Genomic DNA, 18,565 nt, shown 5'->3' on the forward strand with positions numbered 1-18,565 from the left:
ATGGAAATGCCGCGTGACATAATCAGTCACAAGATACAAATATATGAATTTTTTTTTAAACAAACATTTTATGTTTAACTTCGAGATAACAAGCTTCAACCACACAGTGATGCTTTTATTTAAAATATTACGTTTTATTGTACACTTATTTCACACTATTTATTACTGAGCAATATGATATGGCCATTTCAGGACTGTCATCTTTATCCACACATTGGCAATTGTTCCACCATGAATGTATTCTGAAGTATATGAGTTTGCATGTTGCTAGATCTTTCTCTATGTCTGCCAGGTGCTGTGAGCGTGTGTGATGATGTTTGGTGGCTTGTATCCAAATGACCTTTTGTCGTGTTGATCCGTCTACTTGTCTGTCTACCCCTGCTGTCATACAGGGGGTCGGACCTCCGGGTGCCACTGCAGGAACACAGGGTCAGAGGTCAGAGATTAGGGACAAGGTCAAGGAGTGGTTGATGAGAGGTGTTGTGGTCAGAGAGCATGACGGACTAGAAAGGGTTCCCGCTACCAGGATAAATACGCCTGGTCTGAAAACAATCTATGCATTTTACATGATTGGACAGGGGCACTGGCATGAGTGGGCCTGGGAGGGCATTGGCCCACCCACTTGGGAGCCAGGACCAACCAATCAGAATGAGATTTATCCCCACAACAGGGCTTTATTATATACAGAAATACTCTTCAGTTCCATCAGCTGTCCAGGTGGCTGGTCTCAGACGATCCCGCAGGTGAAGAAGCCGGATGTGGAGGTCCTGGCCTGGCGCGGTTACATGTGGTCTGCGGTTGTGAGGCCGGTAGGATGTACTGCCAAATTCTCTAAAATGATGTTTTTTTCTGCTGTGGTAGAGAAATTAACATTAAATTATCTGGCCACAGCTCTGGTGGACATTCCTGCAGTCAGTATGCCAATTGCACACTCCCTCAAAACGACAGACATCTGTGGCATTGTGTTGTGTGACAAAACTGCACATTTTAGAGTGGCCTTTTACTGTCCCCAGCACAAGGTGCGCCTGTTTAATGATCATGCTGTTTAATCAGCTTCTTGATATGCCACACCTGTCAGGTGGACGGATTACTTTGGCAAAAGAGAAATGCTCACTAACAGGAATGTAGTGCCAGCTGCCCAGTGACACGAGCCTACCAGACGAGCTAAATTACTCTATGCTCGCTTCGAGGCAAGCAACACTGAAGCAGGCATGAGAGCATCAGCTGTTCTGGATGACTGTGTGATCATGCTATCCGTAGCCGTTGTGAGTAAGACCTTTAAACAGGTCAACATTCACAAGGCCGCAGGGCCAGACGGATTACCAGGACGTGTACTCCGAGTATGCGCTGAACAACTGGCAAGTCTCTAAACTGACATTTTCAACCTGTCTCTGTCAGAGTCTGTAATACCAACATGTTTCAAGCAGACCACCATAGTCCCTGTGGCCAAAAACACTAAGGTAACCTGCCTAAATGACTACCGCCCTGTAGCACTCACGTCTGTAGCCATGAAGTGCTTGGAAATGCTGGTCATGGCTCACATCAACACCATTATCCCAGAAACCCTAGACCCACTCCAATTTGCATACCGCCCCAACAGATCCACAGATGATGCAATTTCTATTGCACTCCACACTGCCCTTTCCCACCTGGACAAAAGGAACACCTATGTGAGAATGCTATTCATTAACTGCAGCTCAGCGTTCAATACCATAGTGCCCTCAAAGCTCATCACTAAGCTAAGGACCCTGGGATTAAACACCTCCCTCTGCAACTGGATCCTGGACTTCCTGACGGGCCGCCCCCAGGTGGTAAGGGTAGGTAACAACACATCTGCCATGCTGACCTCAACACGGGGGCCCCTCGGGGGTGCGTGCTCAGTCCCCTCCTGTACTCCATGTTCACCCACGACTGCCACGACTGCATGGCCAAGCACGACTCCAACACCATCAATACGTTTCCCGACGACACAACAATGGTAGGCCTGATCACCGACAACGACGAGACAGCCTATAGGGAGGAGGTCAGAGACCTGGCCGTGTGGTGCCAGAATAACAACCTATCCCTCAATGTAACCAAGACTAAGGAGATGATTGAGGACCGAGCACTCCCCCATTCTCAACGACGGGGCTGTAGTGGAGCAGGTTGAGAGCTTCAAGTTCCTTGGTGTCCACATCACCAACAAACTAGAATGGTCCAAACACACCAAGACAGTCGTGAAGAGGGCACGACAAAGCCTATTCCCCCTCAGGAGACTGAAAAGATTTGGCATGTGTCCTTGGATCCTCAAAAAAGTTTTACAACTGCACCATTGAGAGCATCACTGCTTGGTATGGAAACTGTTTGTGTAGTGGGTGAACCAATACACTACAACCACTACACTACAACCACTACACTACAACCACTACACTACAACCACTACAACTACTACACTACAACCACTACACTACTACCACTACAACCACTACACTACAACCACTACACTACAACCACTACACTACTACCACTACAACTACTACACTACAACCACTACACTACTACCACTACAACCACTACACTACAACCACTACACTACAACCACTACAACCACTACACTACAACCACTACACTACAACCACTACACTACTACCACTACACTACAACCACTACACTACTACCACTACAACCACTACACTACTACCACTACAACCACTACACTACAACCAATACACTACAACCACTACACTACAACCACTACAACCACTACACTACAACCACTACACTACAACCACTACACTACAACCACTACACTACAACCACTACAACCACTACACTACAACCACTACACTACAACCACTACACTACTACCACTACACTACAACCACTACACTACTACCACTACAACCACTACACTACTACCACTACAACCACTACACTACAACCAATACACTACAACCACTACACTACAACCACTACAACCACTACACTACAACCACTACAACCACTACACTACAACCACTACACTACAACCACTACACTACAACCACTACAACCACTACACCACAACCACTACACTACAACCACTACACTACAACCACTACACTACAACCACTACACTACAACCAATACACCACAACCACTACACTACAACCAATACACCACAACCACTACACTACAACCACTACACTACAACCACTACACCACTACCACTACACTACAACCACGACACCACAACCAATACACTACAACCAATACACCACAACCACTACACTACAACCACTACACTACAACCACTACACTACAACCACTACACTACAACCACGACACCACAACCAATACACTACAACCAATACACCACAACCACTACACTACAACCACTACACTACAACCACTACACTACTACCACTACAACCACTACACTACAACCACTACACCACTACCACTACAACCACTACATTACAACCACTACACTACAACCACTACACTACAACCAATACACTACAACCACTACACTACAACCACTACACTACAACCACTACACTACAACCAATACACTACAACCACTACACTACAACCACTACACTACAACCACTACACTACTACCACTACAACCACTACACTACAACCACTACACTACAACCACTACACTACAACCACTACACTACAACCAATACACTACAACCACTACACTACAACCAATACACCACAACCACTACACTACAACCACTACACTACAACCACTACACTACAACCACGACACCACAACCAATACACTACAACCACTACACTACAACCACTACAACCACTACACTACAACCACTACACTACAACCACTACACTACAACCACTACAACCACTACACTACAACCACTACACTACAACCACTACACTACTACCACTACACTACAACCACTACACTACTACCACTACACTACAACCACTACACTACTACCACTACAACCACTACACTACTACCACTACAACCACTACACTACAACCAATACACCACAACCACTACACTACAACCAATACACCACAACCACTACACTACAACCACTACACTACAACCACTACACCACTACCACTACACTACAACCACGACACCACAACCAATACACTACAACCAATACACCACAACCACTACACTACAACCACTACACTACAACCACTACACTACAACCACTACACTACAACCACGACACCACAACCAATACACTACAACCAATACACCACAACCACTACACTACAACCACTACACTACAACCACTACACTACTACCACTACAACCACTACACTACAACCACTACAGCACTACCACCACAACCACTACATTACAACCACTACACTACAACCACTACACTACAACCAATACACTACAACCACTACACTACAACCACTACACTACAACCACTACACTACAACCAATACACTACAACCACTACACTACAACCACTACACTACAACCACTACACTACTACCACTACAACCACTACACTACAACCACTACACTACAACCACTACACTACAACCACTACACTACAACCAATACACTACAACCACTACACTACAACCAATACACCACAACCACTACACTACAACCACTACACTACAACCACTACACTACAACCACGACACCACAACCAATACACTACAACCAATACACCACAACCACTACACTACAACCACTACACTACAACCAGTGCACTACAACCAATACACCACAACCACTACACTACAACCAATACACCACAACCACTACACTACAACCAATACACTACAACCACTACACTACAACCACTACACTACAACCACTACACTACAACCACTACACCACAACCACTACACTACAACCAATACACTACAACCACTACACTACAACCACTACACTACAACCACTACACTACAACCACTACAACCACTACACTACAACCACTACACTACAACCACGACACTACAACCACTACAACCACTACACTACAACCACTACACTACAACCACGACACCACAACCAATAAACCACAACCACTACACTACAACCACGACACCACAACCACTACACTACTACCACTACAACCACTGCACTACAACCAATACACCACAACCACTACACTACAACCAATACACCACAACCACTACACTACAACCAATACACCACAACCACTACACTACAACCAATAAACCACAACCACTACACCACAACCACTACACGATGTGTGCTTGGAAGCATGCATCTCTCCAAAGCACTGATTCCCAATACCCACTGATTCCCAATAACCATTTAATACCCACCGATTCCCAAAACCCATTTAATACCCACTGATTCCCAAAACCCATTTAATACCCACTGATTCCCAATACCCATTTAATACCCACTGATTCCCAATACCCATTTAATACCCACTGATTCCCAATACCCATTTAATACCCACTGATTCCCAATACCCATTTAATACCCACTGATTCCCAAAACCCATTTAACACCCACTGATTCCCAATACCCATTTAATACCCACTGATTCCCAATACCCATTTAATACCCACTGATTCCCAATACCCATTTAATACCCACTGATTCCCAATACCCATTTAATACCCACTGATTCACAATACCCATTTAATACCCACTGATTCCCAAAACCCATTTAACATCCACTGATTCCCAATACCCATTTAATACCCACTGATTCCCAATACCCATTTAATACCCACTGATTCCCAATACCCATTTAACACCCACTGATTCCCAATACCCATTTAATACCCACTGATTCCCAATACCCATTTAATACCCACTGATTCCCAATACCCATTTAATACCCACTGATTCCAAATACCCATTTAATACCCACTGATTCCCAATACCCATTTCATACCCACTGATTCCCAATACCCATTTAATACCCACTGATTCCCAATACCCATTTAATACCCACTGATTCCCAATACCCATTTAATATCCACTGATTCCCAATACCCACTGATTCCCAATACCCATTTAAGGAAACGGCTCCCTAACCCAATATGTCTCTTATGTATCAACGGTCATCATATAAAGTTTAAACAGACATAAAACAAACAAGAATAACCAGATCATTGTTATGCATCTCAGCTGGGCAGTAACCTCATTTAATTTCTGAAAACCTTTTTTGGTGAAGTGTCAATAGGAACTATTGGATTCCATGTATGTGTTCCACACGGTGCAATATTACCAGGGCACCGGATGTTGTTGCGACCATCGTTCCCGCCAGCAAGAATAAGGCAGTGACATCAGTGATTTTCCTTTAAAATAAAAGTCCCGCAATGAATTTGGGTGAAAAATAATACAAATGGTCGAAATTTGTAACATTTTATAAAGAAATGTTAGCATACTTTTGATTAACTATATGAAAATAATAATAAAGTGAATCGCCTTTATAGCACAAATAATATTATAGCATTGACATTATTGTTAACAGCATTAAAAGTAATGATTATTAGAGTTTCTATGGTAACAACAATACAAATAAACAAAACAATTATTTATAATGCTACTATTAATAATGATAGTAATAACAATATGAATAATAATATTATTATAATAATGAACTTTAGAAAACACTTTTTCTGTTTAGGGGACCTGCGTGGTTCTGGTAGTGGTTAGAGTGTTGGACTTGTAACCGAAATGTTGCTGGATCAAATCCCCGAACTGACAAGGTAAAAATCTGTCGTTCTGCCCCTGAACAAGGCAATTAACCCACTGTTCCTAGGCCGTAATTGAAAATAAGAATTTGTTCTTAACTGACTTGCCTAGTAAAATAAAATAAAACCGCTTATAAATCAATGGCGTGTATTGAGCAATAGCCCTGGTTCCCATGGATACAGTAGTACATTTTCTGAGCCTGGAATGTCCCGCCTACCATTTTCATTCGCTCTTCCCGACTGTCCATCAACTCCTGGCTGAACTTTACGTCACAGCCACTGACAAAGTACGTGCCTGCAATCCTGACATTGTAGCACAGCAGGAGAGAGTGGGTTCATCACGGGAGTACATGCAGAGATGAATCGAAAATAATATAGATAATAATATACACCTCAGCAATGTATAATTATTTTTTACCATAAAGGTGAGATTTGAACCTTTCTTGGAGTATGCAGCATTACCAGTTATTGTATATGGTCCTCTTATGATAAATACGTATTACATTTAAAATGACATTTAGTTACATTTAACTGGTTAAATCCCATCGTTAATTAGCCCATTTCATATTGCACGATGTTCGTTTTTCATATTGGACATACTGCACCGTAGTACACAATTTCCTGTTCGTTGTGTCGCAGTAATATGGTTCCAATTTCTACTCAGGACCACCTCTAGTTTACAAATCCATAGAGTGTACAACCCAATGAGCGTCACTGCTCGTTCTGTGGCCCTTAAAGTGACCAATCAGCTTACACAAACAACAAACATTGTTGATCATGTAGGCTTGACATATATATATATATATATTTTTTTTAAGACATAATATCTTATAGAACTACTTTTAATCATTCTTTGTATGATAACTTAGTATAAAGTATATTAATAATTATATACATTTTCCATAATTGTCGCCCTAATTATGGGACTTTTATTCTGAAGGGTTGCAAAAATCCGTCACCCGGAAGTACTTAGTCATTCTTGCCCACTTCATAGCGGCGTGACCTTGTGCAACGCGTTATTTTATGAACGAACCTATTTATCGTAACCTTTAATAGTTGTTTATTTGAAATGATGGTAACGATAGCATAAACTATCAATTTCTAACATAGTCAATAGTCATAACTGGCAAGCTATGCTTTCTCTATTCAAATCCGCTCTTGTCGGATTGGCCAACACTGGTAGATCCACGGGGCTCCAAGGTAAGGTTCTGTCACAGTAGCTGGTTTGCGGACGAGGGGTAGACTTGTCACGCTGCAAACTGTTCAATGTTCTTTATCTCATCAAAAAACATGACAAGACTGGCCCGTGTTTTGAGTGTGAGAGGGCTTGACAACTAGCTCATGTTGGAAATGGACGCGAGTAGTGTGGACGAAATGGAGAAAAGATTGGAGAAGCAACAGCAGGACCGACAGGCTCTCAGCAGGACCGAATTCAGATCCGTGACCCTCATCCTTCCGCTCCATATCACAACTGGAGATAAAGAACAATATGGATGTCAGTTGTGATATGGAGCGGAAGGATGAGGGTCACGGATCTGAATGGGCTGTAGTAGGAAGATGAGAGAGCCTGATACAGGAAGCGGTGGAGCGTCTAGTAAAGAACGTATAAAGAGGGCCAAGGTAGGAAACAATAGTAGTGATGTGTTGTAGTGGAAAGTCGTGATGGTGTTTGATGAGACCACAGGGCTTCATTTACACACTATCCGACTAACCAATGTCATAGAGAAAGAGAGAGGTGTGAAGTCAAACTGGCCCGGTTCATTAGAAAAGGTAGATTGCAAATATTTTGTAGTTGTCAGGCTCATCAAGGGAAGACAATGCAATTGGAATAGCTTAATGGGAAGAAGATAGTCATGTCCCGGGTTCTTATGCTTGGTTGAGTAGAGTCATCGCTGGTGTCCCAATATGTCCACAGATGATATTAAAGAACATGTGAAGGGAGGCAGAGTGGTTGAGGCCAAAAGGTTGATCAGTAGGAAAGAAGTGAGAGCCTGTCGGTCCTGCTGAGAGCCTGTCGGTCCTGCTGAGAGCCTGTCGGTCCTGCTGAGAGCCTGTCGGTCCTGCTGAGAGCCTGACGGTCCTGCTGAGAGCCTGTCGGTCCTGCTGAGAGCCTGTCGGTCCTGCTGAGAGCCTGTCGGTCCTGCTGAGAGCCTGTCGGTCCTGCTGAGAGCCTGTCGGTCCTGCTGAGAGCCTGTCGGTCCTGCTGAGAGCCTGTCGGTGCTGCCGAGAGCCTGTCGGTCCAGATGAAGGAGCTAGCTAGCTGTGAATGGTTGCCCTTCAAACCAACCAGCTAGATGGAGAAGGAGCTAGCTAGCTAGCTGTGAATGGTTGCCCTACAAACCAACCAGCTAGATGAAGGAGCTAGCAGTGAATGGTTGCCCTACAAACCAACCAGCTAGATGAAGGAGCTAGCAGTGAATGGTTGCCCTAAAATCCAACCAGCTAGATGAAGGAGCTAGCTAGCTGTAAATGGTTGCCCTACAAACCAACCAGCTAGATGAAGGAGCTAGCTAGCTGTGAATGGTTGCCCTACAAACCAACCAGCTAGATGGAGAAGGAGCTAGCTAGCTGTGAATGGTTGCCCTACAAACCAACCAGCTTGATGAAAGAGCTAGCTAGCTGTGAATGGTTGCCCTACAAACCAACCAGCTAGTTGGAGAAGGAGCTAGCTGTGAATGGTTGCCCTACAAACCAACCAGCTTGATGAAAGAGCTAGCTAGCTGTGAATGGTTGCCCTACAAACCAACCAGCTAGATGGAGAAGGAGCTAGCTGTGAATGGTTGCCCTACAAACCAACCAGCTTGATGAAAGAGCTAGCTGTGAATGGTTGCCCTACAAAACAACAAGCTAGATGAAGGAGCTAGCTGTGAATGGTTGCCCTACAAACCAACCAGCTAGATGAAGGAGCTAGCTGTGAATGGTTGCCCTACAAACCAACCAGCTAGATGAAGGAGCTAGCTGTGAATGGTTGCCCTACAAACCAACCAGCTAGATGAAGGAGCTAGCTGTGAATGGTTGCCCTACAAACCAACCAGCTAGATGAAGGAGCTAGCTGTGAATGGTTGCCCTACAAACCAACCAGCTAGATGAAAGAGCTAGCTGTGAATGGTTGCCCTACAAACCAACCAGCTAGATGAAAGGGCTAGCTAGCTGTGAATGGTTGCCCTACAAACCAACCAGCTAGATGAAGGAGCTAGCTGTGAATGGTTGCCCTACAAACCAACCAGCTAGATGGAGAAGGAGCTAGCTGTGAATGGTTGCCCTACAAACCAACCAGCTAGAAGAAGGAGCTAGCTGTGAATGGTTGCCCTTCAAACCAACCAGCTAGATGGAGAAGGAGCTAGCTGTGAATGGTTGCCCTACAAACCAACCAGCTAGATGGAGAAGGAGCTAGCTGTGAATGGTTGCCCTACAAACCAACCAGCTAGATGGAGAAGGAGCTAGCTGTGAATGGTTGCCCTACAAACCAACCAGCTAGATGGAGAAGGAGCTAGCTGTGAATGGTTGCCCTACAAACCAACCAGCTAGATGGAGAAGGAGCTAGCTAGCTGTGAATGGTTGCCCTACAAACCAACCAGCTAGATGAAAGAGCTAGCTAGCTGTGAATGGTTGCCCTACAAACCAACCAGCTAGATGGAGAAGGAGCTAGCTGTGAATGGTTGCCCTACAAACCAACCAGCTAGATGGAGAAGGAGCTAGCTGTGAATGGTTGCCCTACAAACCAACCAGCTAGATGAAAGAGCTAGCTAGCTGTGAATGGTTGCCCTACAAACCAACCAGCTAGATGGAGAAGGAGCTAGCTGTGAATGGTTGCCCTACAAACCAACCAGCTAGATGGAGGAGCTAGCTAGCTGTGAATGGTTGCCCTACAAACCAACCAGCTAGATGGAGAAGGAGCTAGCTGTGAATGGTTGCCCTACAAACCAACCAGCTAGATGGAGAAGGAGCTAGCTGTGAATGGTTGCCCTACAAACCAACCAGCTAGATGGAGAAGGAGCTAGCTGTGAATGGTTGCCCTACAAACCAACCAGCTAGATGGAGAAGGAGCTAGCTGTGAATGGTTGCCCTACAAACCAACCAGCTAGATGGAGAAGGAGCTAGCTGTGAATGGTTGCCCTACAAACCAACCAGCTAGATGGAGAAGGAGCTAGCTGTGAATGGTTGCCCTACAAACCAACCAGCTTGATGAAAGAGCTAGCTGTGAATGGTTGCCCTACAAACCAACCAGCTAGATGGAGAAGGAGCTAGCTGTGAATGGTTGCCCTACAAACCAACCAGCTAGATGGAGAAGGAGCTAGCTGTGAATGGTTGCCCTACAAACCAACCAGCTAGATGATCTTAAATAAATGCTCATGCAGTATTCTTGCCATTTTGACAACACGTTTGACTGGCGGCCTGCAGCCACTATTATATTAGCTGGGCTTTCTAGCTAACGGCTTTAGCTAGCTAGCAGCAATATAAAACTATGATTGTTTGTTGTCTAGGTGTCCTGCAGAGTCATCGGAAGGTCCTGTCTGCTGGGATGAAGACATACGAGGTGCCTCCAGACTACAGCGGTAACTATCTTTCTTTGCCCTGCACCTTCAGCATTCAATCAGTTGACCTGAGTTCCTAGAATGGATGAAGCATTGTGTTGACCTGAGTTCCTAGAATGGATGAAGCATTGTGTTGACCTGGCTTCCTAGAATGGATGAAGCATTGTGTTGACCTGAGTTCCTAGAATGGATGAAGCATTGTGTTGACCTGAGTTCCTAGAATGGATGAAGCATTGTGTTGAACCCCTCTTATCTAGAATGGATGAAGCATTGTGTTGAACCCCTCTTATCTAGAATGGATGAAGCATTGTGTTGAACCCCTCTTATCTAGAATGAATTAATCATTGTGTTGAACCCCTCTTATCTAGAATGAATTAATCATTGTGTTGAACCCCTCTTATCTAGAATGGATGAATCATTGTGTTGAACCCCTCTTATCTAGAATGGATGAAGCATTGTGTTGAACCCCTCTTATCTAGAATGAATTAATCATTGTGTTGAACCCCTCTTATCTAGAATGAATTAATCATTGTGTTGAACCCCTCTTATCTAGAATGGATGAATCATTGTGTTGAACCCCTCTTATCTAGAATGGATGAATCATTGTGTTGAACCCCTCTTATCTAGAATGGATGAATCATTGTGTTGACCTGGCTTCCTAGAATGGATGAAGCATTGTGTTGACCTGGCTTCCTAGAATGGATGAATCATTGTGTTGAACCCCTCTTATCTAGAATGGATGAATCATTGTGTTGACCTGGCTTCCTAGAATGGATGAAGCACTGTGTTGACCTGGCTTCCTAGAATGGATGAAGCACTGTGTTGACCTGGCTTCCTAGAATGGATGAAGCATTGTGTTGAACCCCTCTTATCTAGAATGGATGAAGCATTGTGTTGAACCCCTCTTATCTAGAATGGATGAATCATTGTGTTGAACCCCTCTTATCTAGAATGGATGAATCATTGTGTTGAACCCCTCTTATCTAGAATGGATGAAGCATTGTGTTGAACCCCTCTTATCTAGAATGGATGAATCATTGTGTTGAACCCCTCTTATCTAGAATGGATGAAGCATTGTGTTGAACCCCTCTTATCTAGAATGGATGAATCATTGTGTTGAACCCCTCTTATCTAGAATGGATGAATCATTGTGTTGAACCCCTCTTATCTAGAATGGATGAATCATTGTGTTGAACCCCTCTTATCTAGAATGGATGAATCATTGTGTTGAACCCCTCTTATCTAGAATGGATGAAGCATTGTGTTGAACCCCTCTTATCTAGAATGGATGAAGCATTGTGTTGAACCCCTCTTATCTAGAATGGATGAAGCATTGTGTTGAACCCCTCTTAGCTAGAATGGATGAATCATTGTGTTGAACCCCTCTTATCTAGAATGGATGAATCATTGTGTTGAACCCCTCTTATCTAGAATGGCGACAAGTTTGATGGTCATGGTGGTCAAGCATTCAGTTTGCATCATAACAACATTGCATCATATCCGTCAAGGTTTCTGACCACACACACTTTGGCTACAGGTCAAGATCACCCAGACTCCATATACTGTTTACCGTGACCCCCTCTCTGTGACCCCTGTAGAGGTTGTGCTACCTGAAAGACCCAAGCTGAAGTTTCTGAACAAGGTGCCCAACTTTAAGAAGGCGAGGAAGGAGATGAAGAAGCTAAGAGACATCCAGGGACCAGCCCAGACAGCCAACACCTTCACCAAGGGACAGTATGGCATCGTGGTGAGTGTGTGTGTGTGTGTGTGTGCGTGTGCGTGTGTGAGTGTGTTGAATACACAGAGAACTCCGTCGACATGCCTACGAGGGTTATGTGTTAAAATAATCTCCCATCAGGGTCTGTGGATGTAGTTATATTGATCAAAACTTCCCCCTAAAGGTCAATGTTCCAGAACTGTTCTGTGGTTGATAAAAGTTCATTTATTTCTTCACTGTTTCAAACTTCCTCCAATCATCCTCCTCTCCTCAGGCGCTGGGCGGGGCTACCTCCACTTCTTATCTAATCATCCTCCTCTCCTCAGGCGCTGGGCGGGGCTACCTCCACTTCTTATCTAATCATCCTCCTCTCCTCAGGCGCTGGGCGGGGCTACCTCCACTTCTTATCCAATCATCTGCCTCTCCTCAGGCGCTGGGCGGGGCTACCTCCACTTCTTATTCAATCAACCTCCTTTCCTCAGGCGCTGGGCGGGGCTACTGCCACTTCTTATCCAATCATCTGCCTCTCCTTAGGTGCTGGGCGGGGCTACCTCCACTTCTTATCCAATCATCTGCCTCTCCTCAGGCGCTGGGCGGGGCTACCTCCACTTCTTATCCAATCATCCTCCTCTCCTCAGGCGCTGGGCGGGGCTACCCCCACTTCTTATCTAATCATCCTCCTCTCCTCAGGTGCTGGGAGGGGCTACCTCCACTTATCTAATCATCCTCCTCTCCTCAGGTGCTGGGAGGGGCTACCTCCACTTATCTAATCTCCCTCCTCTCCTCAGGCGCTGGGCGGGGCTACCTCCACTTATCTAATCATCCTCCTCTCCTCAGGCGCTGGGCGGGGCTACCTCCACTTATCTAATCATCCTCCTCTCCTCAGGCGCTGGGCGGGGCTACCTCCACTTATCTAATCATCCTCCTCTCCTCAGGTGCTGGGTGGGGCTACCTCCTTATCTAATCATCCTCCTCTCCTCAGGCGCTGGGCGGGGGCTACCTCCTTATCCAATCATCCTCCTCTCCTCAGGCGCTGGGTGGAGCTACCTCCACTTCTTATCTAATCATCCTCCTCTCCTCAGGCGCTGGGTGGAGCTACCTCCACTTCTTATCTAATCATCCTCCTCTCCTTAGTCGCTGGGCGGGGGCTACCTCCACTTCTTATCTAATCATCCTCCTCTCCTCAGGCACTGGGCGGGGGCTACCTCCACTTATCTAATCATCCTCCTCTCCTCAGGCACTGGGCGGGGGCTACCTCCACTTATCTAATCACCCTCCTCTCCTCAGGTGCTGGGTGGAGCTACCTCCACTTCTTATCTAATCATCCTCCTCTCCTCAGGCGCTGGGCGGGGGCTACCTCCACTTTGGTCACATGGAGATGATGCGTCTGACCATCAACAGGAGGATGGACCCTCGCACCACCTTCGCCCGCTGGCGTATTAACGCCCCCTACAAGCCCATCACCAGGAAGGGCCTGGGCCAAAGGATGGGCGGGGGCAAAGGGAACATAGACCACTACGTCACACCGGTGAAGTACGGACGGATGATTGTGGAGGTTGGGGGACGGCTGGAGCTGGGCGAGGTGGAGCCTATCCTCAAGGAAGTGGCCAAGAAACTGCCCTTCCCTGCCAAGGTCAGCTCCCCACTGGGGGTACTTAAAGGTGTAATAAAAGGGCCACATCTAGGGGTGGTGCTGGCCAATCACAGTAGCATCTGCTCCTCTAAATGCTGGGATATGTTGGGGGAAGAACTAGTTCCCTATTAGGCTTGGGATATTGAATTATACTGTGGTAGCATCAGAGACCTCGTTACAGTCTACTGCGGTAGCATCAGGGACCTCATTACATTCTACTGTGGTAGCATCAGAGACCTCATTACATTCTACTGTGGTAGAATCAGAGACCTCATTACATTCTGCTGTGGTAGAATCTGAGAGCGTATTACATTCTACTGTGGTAGAATCAGAGAGCGTATTACATTCTACTGCGGTAGCATCAGAGACCTCATTACAGTCTACTGCGGTAGCATCAGAGACCTCATTACAGTCTACTGTGGTAGCATCAGAGACCTCATTACAGTCTACTGCGGTAGCATCAGAGACCTCATTACAGTCTACTGCGGTAGCATCAGAGACCTCATTACATTCTACTGCGGTAGCATCATAGACCTCATTACATTCTACTGCGGTAGCATCATAGACCTCATTGCATTCTACTGCGGTAGCATCAGAGACCTCATTGCATTCTACTGCGGTAGCATCAGAGACCTCATTACAGTCTACTGCGGTAGCATCAGAGACCTCATTACAGTCTACTGCGGTAGCATCAGAGACCTCATTACATTCTACTGCGGTAGCATCAGAGACCTCATTACATTATACTGCGGTAGCATCAGAGACCTCATTACAGTCTACTGCGGTAGCATCAGAGACCTCATTACAGTCTACTGCGGTAGCATCAGAGACCTCATTACATTCTACTGTGGTAGAATCAGAGACCTCATCACATTCTACTGTGGTACCATCAGACCTCATTACAGTCTACTGCGGTAGCATCAGAGACCTCATTACAGTCTACTGCGGTAGCATCAGAGACCTCATTACATTCTACTGTGGTAGAATCAGAGACCTCATCACATTCTACTGTGGTACCATCAGACCTCATTACAGTCGACTGCGGTAGCATCAGAGACCTCATTACAGTCTACTGCGGTAGCATCAGAGACCTCATTACAGTCTACTGTGGTACCATCAGACCTCATTACATTCTACTGCGGTAGCATCAGAGACCTCATTACATTCTAATGTGCCACCTTATAGGGAGGACTATGAATCTGATTCTAAAGACATGTCTATCATTTCCTCTGATTCTAATCCTATACCTGACCTCTAACCTCTGACCCCCCTCCACCAGGTAGTGTCCAGAGAGAACCTGGCTGCGATGGAGCAGGAACACTATACCTGACCTAGTGTAACCTCTGACCCCTCTCTCCACCAGGTAGTGTCCAGAGAGAGCCTGGCAGCCATGCAGCAGGAACACTATACCTGACCTAGTGTAACCTCTGACCCCTCTCTCCACCAGGTAGTGTCCAGAGAGAGCCTGGCAGCCATGCAGCAGGAACACTATACCTGACCTAGTGTAACCTCTGACCCCTCTCTCCACCAGGTAGTGTCCAGAGAGAGCCTGGCAGCCATGCAGCAGGAACACTATACCTGACCTAGTGTAACCTCTGACCCCTCTCTCCACCAGGTAGTGTCCAGAGAGAGCCTGGTAGCCATGCAGCAGGAACACTATACCTGACCTAGTGTAACCTCTGACCCCTCTCTCCACCAGGTAGTGTCCAGAGAGAGCCTGGCAGCCATGCAGCAGGAACACTATACCTGACCTAGTGTAACCTCTGACCCCTCTCTCCACCAGGTAGTGTCCAGAGAGAGCCTGGCAGCCATGCAGCAGGAACACTATACCTGACCTAGTGTAACCTCTGACCCCTCTCTCCACCAGGTAGTGTCCAGAGAGAGCCTGGTAGCCATGCAGCAGGAACACTATACCTGACCTAGTGTAACCTCTGACCCCTCTCTCCACCAGGTAGTGTCCAGAGAGAGCCTGGCAGCCATGCAGCAGGAACACTATACCTGACCTAGTGTAACCTCTGACCCCTCTCTCCACCAGGTAGTGTCCAGAGAGAGCCTGGCAGCCATGCAGCAGGAACAGCAGGACATGGAGCAGAACAACCAGAACCCCTGGACCTTCCAGAGGATCGCCAGGGGCAACATGCTGGGGGTCAGGAGGGTCCTCAGCCCCTTTGACCTCCACAACCACGGGAAGTACAGCGGAAAGTTCCACAACCCGGGCAGGGTGTGAGGGAGTCGCCGTGGTGCCCTCAAATACATTTTAACAGCTGACTGCAGTTTGGAACATGGCTTGCATCCAAAATGGCTGCCTGTTCGCTGCACTACTTTTGACCAGGTGCCATGTCAGACACAGCCCATGGAGCCAAAATGGCAGCCTGTTCCCTATTCAGTGCACTACTTTTGACCAGAGCCCGGGTGCTATGTCAGACGCAGCCCATGGAGCCAAAATGGCTGCCTATTCCCTATTCGCTGCCTTACTTTTGACCAGGTGCCATGTCAGACACAGCCCATGGAGCCAAAATGGCTGCCTATTCCCTATTCGGTGCACTACTTTTGACCAGAGCCCGGGTGCTATGTCAGACGCAGCCCATGGAGCCAAAATGGCTGCGTATTCCCTATTCGCTGCACCACTTTTGACCAGAGCCCGGGTGCCATGTCAGACACAGCCCATGGAGCCAAAATGGCTGGCAATCACGTGGAGAATTCTCTCCTTCTGTGTGACTTCCTTATTGGAATGTAGCCTGTTGTCTGTACCAGATCAGTGATTGGTGTTCAATCAGGTCTCTCCTTCTGTGTGACTCCCTTATTGGAATGTAGCCTGTTGTCTGTACCAGATCAGTGATTGGTGTTCAATCAGGTCTCTCCTTCTGTGTGACTCCCTTATTGGAATGTAGCCTGTTGTCTGTACCAGATCAGTGATTGGTGTTCAATCAGGAAATAAAGATACTTGTCTTCTAATCTTCTGTTTTTAAAAGACTGTTTAATCTGGAGCCATCTGAAGAATGAAAGTTAGTGTGACAGATTGACATTTGATGACCAAAGTTGTGCCGATCTCTCCAACCAAAACATTTGACCCCATGTGATCCACCTGGTCATGTGATGTTGTTAGACAACAATTTTGTAAAAAAAATTTCACCTTTATTTAACCAGGTAGGCAAGTTGAGAACAAGTTCTCATTTACAATTGTGACCTGGCCAAGATAAAGCAAAGCAGTTTGACAGATACAACAACACAGAGTTACACATGGAGTAAAAACAAACATACAGTCAATAATGCAGTATAAACAAGTCTATATACAATGTGAGTAAATGAGGTGAGAAGGGAGGTAAAGGCAAAAAAGGCCATGGTGACAAAGTAAATACAATATAGCAAGTAAAACACTAGAATGGTAGTTTTGCAGTGGAAGAATGTGCAAAGTAGAAATAAAAATAATGGGGTGCAAAGGAGCAAAATAAATTAATTAATTAAATACAGTTGGGAAAGAGGTAGTTGTTTGGGCAAAATTATAGGTGGGCTATGTACAGGTGCAGTAATCTGTGAGCTGCTCTGACAGCTGGTGCTTAAAGCTAGTGAGGGAGATAAGTGTTTCCAGTTTCAGAGATTTTTGTAGTTCGTTCCAGTCATTGGCAGCAGAGAACTGGAAGCCAAAGAAAGAATTGGTTTTGGGGGTGACTAGAGAGATATACTACTATGACTGACCCTGTAAAACAACACCTATCATACTACTATGTCTGACCCTGTAAAACAACACCTATCATACTACTATGACTGACCCTGTAAAACAACACATTTCACTGCACCTGTGACAATATATATATTTTGTGACACCATGGGCTGTGCCATTGAGGCATTCTTCCTTTTGAAGTAGTCAATTTTCTTCTTCACCATTGGCTGACCCCTCCTGATGACCCAGTTGGACACGACTCCAAAGGGGTCATCAGGAGGGATCAGCCAATGAAGTTGAAAGTCCCACCCAGTTTAGTCCCACCCAGTTTAATACATTTAAAATGGTGAAAGCCCTCAATG

General features: G+C 45.8%; 1 protein-coding gene across 6 annotated transcripts; it reads left to right on the forward strand.

The window, feature by feature from the left end:
• The first annotated feature begins 6,973 nt into the window (after positions 1-6,973).
• On the forward strand, positions 6,974-17,397 carry LOC116352748 (39S ribosomal protein L16, mitochondrial-like). 6 transcript variants are annotated; one of them, XR_004207605.1, is made up of 6 exons: positions 7,621-7,857; positions 11,142-11,213; positions 12,791-12,939; positions 14,249-14,542; positions 16,578-16,874; positions 17,028-17,397. XR_004207605.1 is itself a non-coding variant. In XM_031815920.1 (5 exons), exons 2-5 carry the CDS (start codon positions 11,180-11,182, stop codon positions 16,767-16,769), a joined length of 669 nt encoding a protein of 222 aa, XP_031671780.1. In that variant the 5' UTR covers positions 6,974-7,082; positions 11,142-11,179; the 3' UTR covers positions 16,770-17,397. The 6 variants fall into 6 exon arrangements, 5 of the variants coding, with proteins under 5 accessions (XP_031671780.1, XP_031671778.1, XP_031671779.1 ...); XM_031815920.1 differs by lacking the exon at positions 7,621-7,857 and adding an exon at positions 6,974-7,082 and having other exon boundaries at positions 16,578-17,397; XM_031815918.1 differs by having other exon boundaries at positions 7,589-7,857; positions 16,578-17,397.
• The last annotated feature ends 1,168 nt before the right edge of the window (positions 17,398-18,565 follow it).

The sequence above is a fragment of the Oncorhynchus kisutch genome, unplaced genomic scaffold (genome assembly GCF_002021735.2).
Source record: "Oncorhynchus kisutch isolate 150728-3 unplaced genomic scaffold, Okis_V2 scaffold700, whole genome shotgun sequence".
In the NCBI taxonomy this organism is placed as follows: domain Eukaryota; kingdom Metazoa; phylum Chordata; class Actinopteri; order Salmoniformes; family Salmonidae; genus Oncorhynchus; species Oncorhynchus kisutch.